The 13,472-nt window shown below is 39.8% G+C and overlaps 1 protein-coding gene and 1 long non-coding RNA gene across 5 annotated transcripts in view; one reads left to right on the top strand and one right to left on the bottom strand.

The window, feature by feature from the left end:
* The window catches only part of LOC113018210 (uncharacterized), a 47,520-nt gene that overhangs the window by 1,038 nt on the left and 33,010 nt on the right, over window positions 1-13,472 (bottom strand). Inside the window, exon 1 of one of the 4 annotated variants that reach the window (XM_026161278.2) lies at window positions 36-160. The exons of the other annotated variants lie outside the window; for them this stretch is intronic. Coding sequence (XP_026017063.1) covers window positions 36-84 — 49 coding nt within the window. The 5' untranslated portion in view covers window positions 85-160. Of the gene's footprint in view, window positions 1-35; window positions 161-13,472 lie in introns of those variants that run through there. 4 annotated transcript variants of the gene reach the window in all.
* Window positions 8,110-9,608, top strand: LOC145425531 (uncharacterized). The gene is made up of 2 exons (XR_013906248.1): window positions 8,110-8,517; window positions 9,084-9,608. It is a non-coding gene; the product is annotated as an uncharacterized LOC145425531 (long non-coding RNA).

The following is a 13,472-nucleotide window of genomic DNA, read 5'->3' as shown; positions in this document are numbered from 1 at the left end:
TATTTGGAGTTCATAAAGTGAAGCTGTAAACTAACCAGAGACACATGAGGTGAGGATGATGAGCAGCAGGATCCTGCAGATCATCTTCTCCCTGTGAGAGGAGATGGAGGTGAAGAGTCATCAACACATGAGGTCAAAGGTCAGTCAGTACAGCTAGAAGAAGAAAAATCTACAGTCTGACTTCATTCACTCATTACAACATCTGATCCTGTTCATTATGCTGATTATTACACTGACTGACCAAAACTACATGAATACTTTCACCTTCGTCTATAAACACACTTCAGTGTAAATAAAATCGTTGTCTTCACAATGTATTTCTCTTGTTTTTCTTTAGAGAGAAATCATCTACTGAGTTGTCTGTAAATAACTCAGTTCACATTTAGAGGATTATCAGAGGATAACATTAACAACTCTAAAGTATTTCACTTTTTTTTAGAATAAATTTTTTCTTCTGCTTAAAAAACACAAAATATATCCTGCCACTGTTTCTGTGCAGCTAATAATTGTTATTCTGTACATGTGTTGAGCTACAGCATTTAAAACCCTCTCTTGACATCAGTGTGTAGTGTTTTTATCTTTCATATCTTTTTTAACCTGTTTTTTTTATATTTTTACCTTTGCCTTTTCTTGGACTTGTCTCTAACAAAATTTTATGCAAAGGTGAAAAAACATGTGAGGAGGAAGTTTTCCTGTTAAACTTACTGGGTACATTACAGTGAGACACTGACCTGTAAAAAAATATCAGTGTTGTATATTATTATCAGACATCACAGGTAACAAAGCAGAACATTGTCCAACTTAAAAATAAATCAGGTAAAACACATAGTTTTAAAAGAACATCAAGGTTACGTGCACAGTGGTCATGTTTCAAGCCTCCTTAAAATTTCACAAAAAATTATACAGTATCTCACAAAAGTGAGTACATCCCTCACATTTTTGTCAATATTTTGTTATATCTTTTCATGGGACAACATTGAAGATATGACACTTTGATACAATGTAAAAAAGTCAGTGCACAGCTTGTATAACAGTGTAAATTTGATGTCACCTCAAAATAACTAAACATGCAGCCATTTTTTGCCTAAACTGCTGGCAACAAAAGTGACTAAAACCTAAGTTAAAATGTCCAAATTGTGCCCAATTAGCCATTTTCCCTTTTTGGTGTCATGTGACTCGTTAGTGTTACCAGGTCTCAGGTGCAAATGGGAAACAAGTGTGTTAAATTTTGTGTTATTGCTCTCAAACTCTCTAATACTGGTCACTGGAAGTTTAACATGGCGCATCGTGGCAAAGAATTCTCTGAGAATCTGAAAAAGAATTGTTGATCTACATCAGGCGTCCCCAATCCCAGTCCATGAGGGCCTGTGTCCCTGCAGGTTTTAGATATCACCCTGGGTCAACACACCTGAATCACATGATTAGTTCATGCCCAGGCCTCTGGAGAACTTCAGGACATGTCAAGAAGGTAATTTATCCATTCAAATCAGCTGTGATGGATCAAGGGCACATCTAAAACCTGCAGGGACACCGGCCCTCTTGGATTGGGATTGGGGACTCCTGATCTACATAAAGATGGACTAGGCCATAGGCCCCCAATCCCAAAGACAACTGTGTCTGGCCTACAGTCAAGCATGGTGGTAGGATGTCATTGTATGGGGCTGCATGAGTGCTGCTGGCACTAGGGAGTTACAGTTAATTGAGGGAACCTTGAATTGTAACATGTGACATACTCAAGCAAAGCATGATCCCTCCCCTTCAGAAACTGGGCCACAGGGCAGTATTCCAACATGATAGTAATCCAAAAACACACCTCCAAAATTTCCGCTGCCTTTTAAAAAATAAACCGAGGGTAAAAGTACTGGACTGGCTAAGCATGTCTCCAGACTAAAACTCTATTGCACATCTTTTGGGCATCCTCAAATGGAAGGTGGAAGAGCGCAAGGTCTCTAACCTCCACCAGCTCCATGATGTCATCATGAAGAAGTGGAAGAGGATTGCAGTGCCTGTGAAGCTCCAGTGAACTCCGCATTCAACAGAGTTAAGGCAGTTCCTCAACCTTATGAAGAGTACATTTACACAATGACTGAAACTAGCACCTCTGACTAACAATGGACTATGAGGTTAGTTCCTTGATCATTAATATGCCAGTTGTCATCACCGTTGATCACTTGAATGAGTGACAAAACATTTCTCCCACTGAAAACACTACGTCCACAATCAACTTTCTGGGACAGATTATCACTTGTTTTTGTCAGTGTCTGTACCTAAACAAGAACAACATTATAATAATACTAATAATAGGTGCATCATAATAATGACAATAATGATATTAATATAATAGCAGAAATATTGTTTACATTGAAGGGACTCAAAGTGCAGCTTCCTTTTGTGCATATTCAGTTAAACCTTCGCATTAGATCAACAAACTAAAAGAAGTCTGATTTCTAAATGATTTAATGTTCAGCTGGAGGAACAGACACAAGTTTGAATGTTTCACATGAAGACGAAGGTGCAGCTCAATGCTAGTGCTAAATGTCAGTAAAAACTGCGATACACACAAAGTGTACAAACTATTTAACTGTTGGACTCAGTCGTGTCGTGTTTTACAGTCTCTGATTAAACATTTACTTTATAGCGTAACACAATAACAAAAAAACAAACAGAAAAACTCTTCTCTGTGTAGAGATTTTTGGGTCAGCTGGACCTATTTTCTTCCTACCTTTGTTTCTTTATTTCTTCCTCTTTTTCGTGAAGCTCTGTTACTAAAATGCAGATCTAGTTGCTTGCTCAGGATCCAGCAGAACTAAGAATGAAAAAAGCACCTTGAGTACACATGATGAGTTTACTCAGAAACCAGTATGACCATCTCTTAGGTACTAAGTCCTTTCTAGGTTGTTTATTTTAGAGGATCACTTGCATCACTTCAGTATGTCTGTAAATAAAAAGGAACATGTATCACATTTGTTGTGAATTTAATAGTGCTTAAATGTGATGCAACTGTGCCACATGTGATATTTAATGGCATCCCTTGTCATGGTTATGGGTCTTTTGACTCAGCATTTTGAGTGCCATGCCCTTTTGTATTATTGTCTTCTATTTTATATAACTTAATTTTCAGATAGTTCTGTTGATATTGAGTTCTGTTCCCTATTTAGTTCATGTCTGTCTAGGTTCTTCCCATGTCTGTGTCTGACGCAGGACCCTGTAACATGCACACACACACACACTCTCGAAAGTGAGAGGAATTGTCCTTAATTTATCCTTAATTTATTATTGGCAATAGAAGTGCGGTTTCGGCCATGATCGACGCAGAACGCAGACACTCCTCACTAGGGATGGGTATTGTTTAGGTTTTATCCGATACCGGTGCCAGACCGGTACTTTTGAAATGGTTCCAGTGCTTAAATAGATAACACAAACTTTGTCCAAAAACCTCTTGTGTTTTTATTTTTAGAAGTCTCTTTTTTTCTGAAAATGATAACCAAGTTAGCCTTTTCTGTTGATACAACATACCTCCTTTAGTTGGAAGTAGTGCTTCAACAATGGAAAACAGAAAACTTTATCCTAAAACCTCTCATGTTTAGTTTTTTTTTTTTTGTAAAAAGATAACAATGTTAGCCTTTTTTGCAGCTCTAGGGTATATATGGTATTACTCTATCAAACAGGAAGCTGCATGTAACTACGACGGTGTTTGCTAGTTCACCTTACGTGCATTAATGTAATAACGTGGTTAGCCTACTCAACGTAAATTACACACGAACAACATTAAGCTACTCACCCAGAGAAGAACGGCTGCTGCAATCATCATCATCCGTCATCATTTCTGCTACACTGGCAGGGCTAGGGGCCAGGACCCTCCTCTTCAGGTTCTTGGGGGATGTTGCTAACTCTGGGTCCGATAACAGGCACCACACCTGCAGTAGATGTGTTTGGTGCTCAGTCTTGCAGAAAGCTATCAAATATGGTGCATTTCTCGACTTTTATGCATCGCCAGGTGTTTCATCAGATTCGAGGTGTTACCTCCTTTGCACAGTATCAGCTTAAAGCACTTGTTGCAGGCTGCTGAGTTTGCATCTTTTGCTGTGAAGTACAGGAAGACTTTTGGCCGCTTTGCCTTGGGCATTTTTAATCTGTAGCTCTGCTCTAAAAGAAGGTACTTACCTGGGCCCGCCTACTATCCTTGGAAAGGTAAAATGAGCCAAATGGGACAGGCAAAAAAAAAGAAAAAGAAGGAAAGGTAAAATGATTGGCTGGAATCCAAAGTGTATGACACCTCAAGAAAAAAAAAAGCACCGAAATAAAGCACCGAAATGTGCGCTGCTTTTCGGTCTGGTTACTACCGTTTATGTCAGAACCGATACCAGTACCCATCCCTACTCCTCACTCTGTGGTGTAATCTATATTGATGCACATGCATGTGCCACTAGGCGGCAGTACTTACCCACTAAACAGGAAATTGGGGGTATGTAAACAGCCACGAGAAGAAGCTATATTAAAAGATTGTTGTTGCTCCACGTTATTGCTTGAGCAGGAGTTTTATTCAAGAGCCCAACACAACACACTCCATGCCACACACCTATCTTGTCAGCTCTGCGAGCTCACTGCGTCACTCCTCCACTGCAGCAGGCCAGAGACCACACCTCCGCCACACTGTGTCTTCCCCACTATGTTGGTTATGGTGTCATGTCTCCAGTGAGCGAGTATCTCAAGTCCCCTGTGTTTAAGTCTCCCTTGCCTTTTGTGTGTTTTAGTGATGTCTTTGTCTCCCATCATCTCCTCTTGTTTGCATGTTTCCCTCCTACTGTTTTATTTGGTCTCTGCTGTTAGTCATGTGTAATGTCCCCATTCATTTAGGTTCCCATTTCCCCCCTCCTCATGTTCATTCCATGACTGTCCAGAATATTCAAAAGGCTCTGTGCCATGTCTCTATACCTCCTCAAATTAGCTAAAAAAAATTAAAAAAATAAAAATGACGTAACATGACATTAAAATTGGGGTCTTAAAGCCAGTCAGCCTCACATGTTTCTCTTTCCTCATTCTGTTCTCTGCACCGGGTTTACTGCAAAAATGACTGAAAGTACAAAAACATGACATCATTTCAGACAACCATTTTGAAACTCCGTTTGATCGACTGGAGCTTTTAGCTGTTTATTTTGTTTAATACTGAAAGGATAAATAAGAGTTTGGCACTCGTAAACTACAGAGTTCAAGAAAAGCTAAGGACTATTTTTGACTGTAATAGTATAATAATAACTATATATTTTATTTATAGGTGCCTTTCAAGACCCTCAAGGTCACCTTACAATAGTACAAAACAAATAAATAAAAACATAAGGTAAATGAAAAATTTAAAAAAACAAGCATGAAAGTATAAAAGCTAAAGAAGGTAAAAATAGACTAATCATTATGAAGGGTATGCAGTTGTAACTAATGTAAGAATGGTGGAATGATTCACACAGGTGGGTGATGTGTTTGTAGGAAAGTTGACTGCGATGTAACCTTGGATGTAAAAAAAAATGCAGTCTGCATTCCAGTCAAATACAAAAGGCAATGTGACAAAAGCATATAGTTCCTCCTCAAAGTTCCACTAACAGCAATAACTGATCCTTTCTGCTATACAGCATTTATGCAATTAGAAAAGCTAAATGAAACATTACAAGCAGACCTGTTTCAAATACTGTTCACATGAACTTAGAGGTATTACCTCAGCAGGAGAATTGACTCTGGTCAGCTGACAAATACAGCAAAAATTTAAAAAATTTAATTTTACTGATTGTAATAAATGTAAAAAATCTGACTTTCAGAAGAAGGACTAATATGTTTATTTATTAGATTAAAGCTTTCAGGAACAACCTGCATTTTAGGTTACATCAGTAACCTAAAAGTCTCTATCAATTATTTTGTTTTTGAAGGTACACAATCATTCATCTCAGGGACTCATACAGAATAAAATCAATACAACTTTCTAAACAAATCTAAGAAATAGCAGGATGCTAAAACATAATAAAAATGAGGAACTCATCTTTTCTTTTCTTCTTGTTAACACACAACTAAATATAATCGTAGCCAAGGTGAGATCACCTTTATTCAGCCCAACATATTTTTAAAAAGTTCATTATTTATTGAACTGAACTTGATGTGAAAAGCTCTTTATTTTATTCTGTTTCGTTCCAGTAAACCTTCACTAGTTTCCCTCGCCTTTAACATGAACTAGTGTTTCATTAGAGTATGTCAGCTGCAGAAATGTTATACTGATGGAAATATAACAAATGAGGTTAAATATTTCTAACAAAGATGAAGTTTTGTGCAAATAATCAGCTTTCATGTCCACAATATTTGTCTACACTCACGTAACAAGTTGCTCAAGAAGTTAGACAAACGATCACTTCAACTTTGTTCATATTTCTGCTCGGACTGGATTTAATAACATGTCTGTAGTACTAACATGGGGCGATTGTGGCTCAAGAGTTAGGAGTTCGCCTTGTAATCGGAAGGTTGCCAGTTCGAGCCCTGGCTCGGACAGTCTCGGTCGTTGTGTCCTTGGGCAAGACACTTCACCCGTTGCCTACTGGTGGTGGTCAGAGGGCCCGGTGGTGCCAGTGTCCAGCAGCCTCGCCTCTGTCAGTGCGCCCCATTGTAGCTTGCCATCACCAGTGTGTGTGAATGGGTGCGACTGGATATGTAAAGTGCTTTGGGGTCCTTAGGGACTATTAAAAGCGCTATATACAGGCCATTTACCATAACAAGAAGAACTTATTCTATGTAAAATCTTTCATTTTGCCAATAGCAAAAAGACTACCTGTGTCTGTTTGCATTTTTTTTATTTTCATGTTGGCAGAAATGAGTCATCTTGTGACTAAAAACAGCCACAGAGTGGAACTAAAATTTGCTCACTATAGAAGTAAAACTGAAACAGTTGAATATGGTATGTGGCATGTGGCGTATACCTAATACAAACGTGGTTTAAAACACACCTATGACAGCAGTCGGTTGGTATGCATAGACGTCAAATTTCTGGAGTCCTCGTATGTAAAGTGGCACATTTCATTGAACAGACAATATGAAGTGTGCACAGAGAAAACAGTGGGAGTGAGCACGTTATCTTGTCTGTTCTTTTCTTGTATTTGTGTCTCATACTGGAGTGGAGGACTTTGCAGTGCCTTGACTACTGTGCAGTTATACTCAGAACTGTATTAATCAGACTGTACCTGACATAAATTGTTCCCACTTAGAGTTGGATTCTGTGGCTGTGAGGTGCAAAATACTGATAAGGTAAGATATTCACAGAAGTTCATGAAATAATAGCAACTGATTTGTGTTTCTGGACACAGATTATTTGTCATTCACTGGACACAGTTTTTCATCTGTGTGCTGATACTGACCATTGTCAGTCAGTATCAGTCAGTAACTCTGAGACCTGGCTCGTGCTGCAGACAAAAAATATCTTTCTTACCGAAATACATCACTTTCACATTACTGACAGTCACATAAAAATAAAAGAAAAAACATTTGTGTCTCCGAACCCTTTTATGCATTGATTCTTTTGTGATTTTCATATTTTGCTGTGAGACCAGGCTGAGTAAGCAGGGCACCATTTACACATGCAGCATCTGTTTGGGTGGGGCAATCACTCTGCTATCGTTTGTGCTTCAGTAGCTCAGTCGTTTACACATTGACTTGACATATGAGGGGTTGATAATTTGATTCGATCCGGAGCATTGAGAACTCTGCTAAATCAAACATGAGGCACTACCTGCTGTGGTGACTGTTTATGAAAAGGAAGCAGCCAAAAGTAAAAGCCAAAATAAAGAGTTTGCATATTTATTTCATCAGTCTTGTTCATATATTCAGTTTATTCCTATCAGGATCACAAACAGGATCAGAAGTTGTAATGAGTGAATAAAGTATGACTGCAGATTTTTCTTCTAGCTGTACTGACTGACCTTTGACCTCATGTGTTGATGACTCTTCACCTCTGTCTCCTCTCACAGGGAGAAGATGATCTGCAGGATCCTGCTGCTCATCATCCTCACCTCATGTGTCTCTGGTTAGTTTACAGCTTCACTTTATGAACTCCAAATAAAGCTTAACAACAGATTTGTTCCAGTTCTCAGTGTGTCTGCTCCTCTCTTTCCCTCTCTGTCTCCTCAACAGGATCATTTGTAGTCAATGTGACACAGACCTGCTATCAGGCAGAGGAGAACCACAACATCACACTGGAGTGGACGTTCACCACCAAACCTGACAGATCCTGGACCTACATCTTCATCCTCTGTAACCTGATAACTGAGGATAAACTCTCAGTCCTGCATCATGTCCATGAAGGTGTTGAGGTGTCAGAGTCTCAGGATGCAAAGTTTTCAGGACGAGTCCAGAGTGACAAAGACGCCCTCAGAGAAGGACGAATCAGACTGCAGCTGTCCAGACTCAGGACTGATGACTCGGGTCTGTACCTGTGTGAGGTGAACACTGATTATGGCTTCAGTGTTGGAAGATATTGACTCAACGTGACTGGTAACCTGATTTAGTTAAACTTTTTTTATTAAGTGGTTTACAGTCAATTTGTTTATGATGTTTATGTCTAGGATGATGTATGAAAACATCTCAGTCAAAGAAATGTCATCCTCTGAAAGGTGAAACCTGCAGATTATCAGTCAGCTACTCTAGCCTTAAACTTGTTTCACCAGTTAATCTCCTAAAATTTTTGCCTGTTCGTCTTAACATAGCAGGCTAAACCTGGTAAGGAGAATTATACAGTTTCTCAGTCAGATTTGCCTCTCGCTCCTCATGTCCAAATCTGAAAAAAATCAGGATGGCGACGGTAAAAACACTCAGATCAATGCTTCGTAACAGGCCTTCACTAAACAATAGATGATGTAATGTCATCGTGGCTACCTCTGTCTTTTACATAGTCCATGAAGTAGCCTTAACAGAGTTTACAAACTAAGGGCTGTTTTATTCTATACATTAAAGTTATTATTATGAGATTTTTGTTATATGATCTCTAACTAACACTATGAACTGAACTATTATCAGTTTAATTCTGATGTTTAATGTTAATATCTTCATGTCATTTACAGCAGTTTCTGACCAGCTCCAACCTCAGAGACCAACAACAAACTCAACAGCAGAAAATGGGAGAATGATTGGTTTCTACATTTCAATGGGAGTGTCAGCAGCTCTGCTGGCTGTGTTTGTTATACTTTTATTTTATTTCAGAAATAAAACCAGGATGCAGAACCCTGTAGCAGAAGTACAGATGCTGAGCTTCTTATAGTAACATCCCATCAGTACTGACAGGAACCTACAGTCCACACATCTATCAGAAAGATTCATCACAAAACATAAAGCTTCAGACACAAGTTTACTCTGCTCTAAACTCGTAACCACCAGATGACATTGTTGATGTAACAGCAGGAGAGATTTGAGTTAGCTGGTTTAACACAGAAATGAGTGAACCAGTTTCATCTGTAATATTAATGTAAATTTTGTTTATTATTGGTTATTCTTTTTACACAGCTTACAAAGTGTGTAAAACCCAAAGCTGCTGTTCATTCATGTGCTGTGTGAATACCTGCACCAATGAAATAAATGACTGGACTGCATAATTCCAACTTCAGCTTCATCAACTTACAGAAATAATCCAACCGCTATAAAGAGGACTTGTTTTTTTACTGTGTTTAGAAAATCTCAACAGCAGATTTTATGTCTGCAGCTTTATTTTCATGCTGCTCAGAAATTCTGAAGGAAAGTTTACAGACTAGATCTTCATAATGTGTGTGTGTGTGTGTGTCTGTGTTATATCTTACTTCCAGTCAAAGGTCCGGACACACCTTCTCTTTATGATGTAGTCACCTGAAGTGGTCTAAGGAGCTTGGAAAGAAACCATATCGTGTGATTTCCTGAGGTCAGATGGCCCAGGGTGTGAGTGGGTGTTAAGGCGTCTGGGAAGGGATCCCAAAACTGGTTTATAGATGGGAGACAGTTGGTGTCGTTCAAAGACATCTTTGAACAGAGGAGGGCCATCTGACCTCAGGAAATCACATGAGAGGGTGGGGCTAGGTTTCACAATAAACTCACCCGAAACCCTGGCTGATTGTGACCCACACCCGTTTTCACACCTTGGCTCCTGTGATTAGGTAAAGGATCTTCAGGGGGTCCTTTTGTCCTTCTTTGGGGGGGGGGGGGATACTCCCACAGGGCTTAAATCTGAGACTCTCCACCATTTGACCCTAGAACTGAAGAAGCTTCTCGGATGAGAGGTGAAACTTCTTCAAGCAACTTAAAGAAGTCCAGACTCTTTTTCTTTCCAAGCTCCTTAGACTACGATGACCTGGATAACTGAGACCCTTCACAGACATGTCACCTGAAATGTTTTTTTCACTTCACAGGTATGCCTTGTCAGGGGTCATTTCTGGAATTTCTTGCTTTCATAACTGGGTTGGGACCATCAGTTGTGTTGTGCAGAAGTCAGGCTGGTACACAGCTGACAGCCGTATTTGACAACTGTTAGAATTCGTATTACGGCAAGAACCAATCAGCTGAGTAAAGAGAAACAACAGTCAATCATTACTTTAAAAACTGAAGGTCAGTCAGTCCAGCAAATTGCAAAAAATTTGAATGTGTCCCCAAGTGCAGTTGCAAAAACTATCAAGCGCTATGACGAAACTGGCTCACACTAGGCCTAAACCCAATCAAGATGGTTTGGGATGAGATGGACCGCAGAGTGAAGGCAAATGGACCATTGAGTGCTCAGCACCTCTGGGAACTCCTTCAAGACTGTTGGAAAACCAATTCAGGTGACGACCTCATGAAGCTCACTGAGAGAGTAATCAAAGCAAAGAGAGGCTATTTTAAAGAATCTGAAATATAAAACATGTTTTGAGTGATTTCACAGTTTTTTGTTTACTACATAACTCCATGTGTGTTCATTCATACTTTTGATGTGTCAATGAGAATCTACAATGTAAATAGTTGTGAAATTAAAGAAACAACATTAAATTGAAAAGGTGTGTCCAAATTTTGGACCGGTTGTGTATGTTTTTTTTTTTTTCTTCAAGTTATGGAACTAACATTCTTCCTCTTGGACAGATGATGGTGCAATAAGCTCACCAGTAAAAAAAACAAAAACATTCCCTTTTCTTCTTTCTTCTTCAGTCTGTCTTCATTTTGTAGTTCTTTCACATTCTTATCTGACTTTTTACCTCAGGCCAAAGAATTTTCTGTGTTATTGAGTCATAAAACTGTACATGGTTCAGAGATACAATAATATTATCTTAAATTATATTTTTGGCAGTGCACTGGACAGCTCAAGTCAGCTCCTTAAATGAAATAACGCTGGTATTTTTAAATCAAGACTAGCAAAACTACAAACAGGAGGTGGAACAAGAACCTTCTTGCTGTGAGTTTACAGTACACACCAGTGAACCACCATCCCACTTGCACCTCTTCCGCAGATGGTCACAGTCACACACCAGAATCAGTCTTCAACCTCCTCATTAAATCTGATGATGTCTGATTTAGCATTAGCCCAGATGTTCAAAAGTGCCACTGGGCAAAAGAAAAAAAAAAAGTAGAAAACTCCTGTTGAGCAAACTATTTGTGTGTTGATGTGACTTTCCCATCTGGTGTTTACAATAAACCAGCAAAGCAGAGAGAGAGGAAAGAGAGATGGTGATATGCAACCAGAAGAAAAAAACTGCACTTTGATTTCCTCTGAAAATATTTCACATTTTAAAGAATTCAGAGCATCAGAAAATATTTTCTGTCAAAGGTAAATTCAAGTGACGACCTCTTTGTTTTTCCTAAAAACAAACTTAACCACACTCATGTGTTGCTCCATAAACTATCAAAATCTTTTCTAATAAACAGGAGAATGTTTCTGTTACTGATTCTGTTCGGTTTTAACTGAATCCATGAATAATTATTTCCATTAAAACCCAAAAAACAGAGTTAAAGGATGGCTGCATCAAGTCTCATGTCTCAAATTTATACAACATTTATACAACCAGGTTTCCAGTTACAACATTTTCTCCTTCCTTCTGTTTAGCATACAGCCTCAGGGTCTCTATCTCCTCCTTTGGCCAGCTTATTATCTCAGCAGGGTACTTGATCACGGGCAGGGCGTAGGTGTTGATAGCCCGGAGCTTGTTCTTACCATTCAGCTGACTGCTCAGGACTTGCCTGACCCTCTGCAGGTACTTGGTAGTTGCAGCTTTCCTAGCTGCCTCTTCATGGTTCCCATTTACCTATGTATCCCCAGATACTTATAGCTGTCCTCTATGCCCATTCCGATGTCATTGCTGTATAGCCTGGTAGTGTGGATCAGTGAATCGATGTCTTGTTCACTCTTTGCATACAGCTTGATGTCGTCCATGTACAGGAGGTGGATGACAACTGCTCCATTCTGTAGTCTGTACCCGTAGTTTGTCTTGTCAATGATCTCACTGAGGGAGTTCAGGCCTATGCAGAACAGCAGTGGGGACAGAGCATCTCCTTGGTAGATCCCACACTTGATGGTGACTTGTGCTATGGACTTAAAATTGACCTCTAGTGTTGTCCGCCACATGCCCATTGATTTCCTGATGAAGGCTCTTAGGGTCCTGTTGCTCTTGTATAGGTCTAGGCATTCCAGGATCCAGGTGTGGGGCATAGGCTTTCTTGTAGTCAATCCAGGCAGTGCACAGGTTGGTCAGTCTGGTCTTGCAGTCTTGGCTGACTGCTCTGTCTTCCAGTAGCTGGTGTTTTGGGCCTCTGGTATTCTTGCCAATCCCTTTCTCTGCCCTGCTCATTTATTGACCTATATGCCTGTTCATCTTTGCTGCTATGATGTGTGACAGGAGCTTCCATGTGGTACTGAGGCCGGTTACTGGTTGGTAGTTGGATGGGACCGGTCCCTTCTGGGGGTCCTTGAGGATCAGGACCATCCGGCCTCCAGTTATCCATTCTCTTGTCAACTAGCAGCTGGTTCATTTGTGCTGCCAGATGCTCATGGAGTGCATTCAGCTTCTTCAGCCAGTAGGCACGAATCATGTCAGGGCCTGGTGCTGTCCAACTCTTCATACTAGAGATCCTTTCTTGGATGTCTGCCACTGTGATGGTTACTGGACCCTGTTCAGGGAGGTAGTTGTGTTCTGCTCTCAGATCCACTAGCTACTGAGCATTGCTGTTGTAGGTTGCATCATTCTTCCATCTGCTCTTCTATCGCCAAGTACTCTAACACAAAATACAACAGGCATGTAGGAACTGAATATATGGCAACAAAAAGAGTACAGATTAAGTGAAAATATTTTTTATTTGATTAAAACAAAATAAAGTTAGGTATTCCTTCTATTTTCCCTCACCGTGGTTGGCCCCTCCCTGAACTGGTGTCTCTTCCTGTTAAAAGGGAGGTTTTTCTTTTCACCATCGCAAATTCCCTATGCATACCGGGGTCATCTGATTATTTGGGGCTTCTTTCTAACATTGTG

This window comes from Astatotilapia calliptera, chromosome 3, assembly GCF_964374335.1.
Source record: "Astatotilapia calliptera chromosome 3, fAstCal68.1, whole genome shotgun sequence".
Taxonomy (NCBI): domain Eukaryota; kingdom Metazoa; phylum Chordata; class Actinopteri; order Cichliformes; family Cichlidae; genus Astatotilapia; species Astatotilapia calliptera.
Note: the sequence above shows the minus strand (reverse complement) of the source record. Positions and strands in the feature narration are given on the sequence as shown.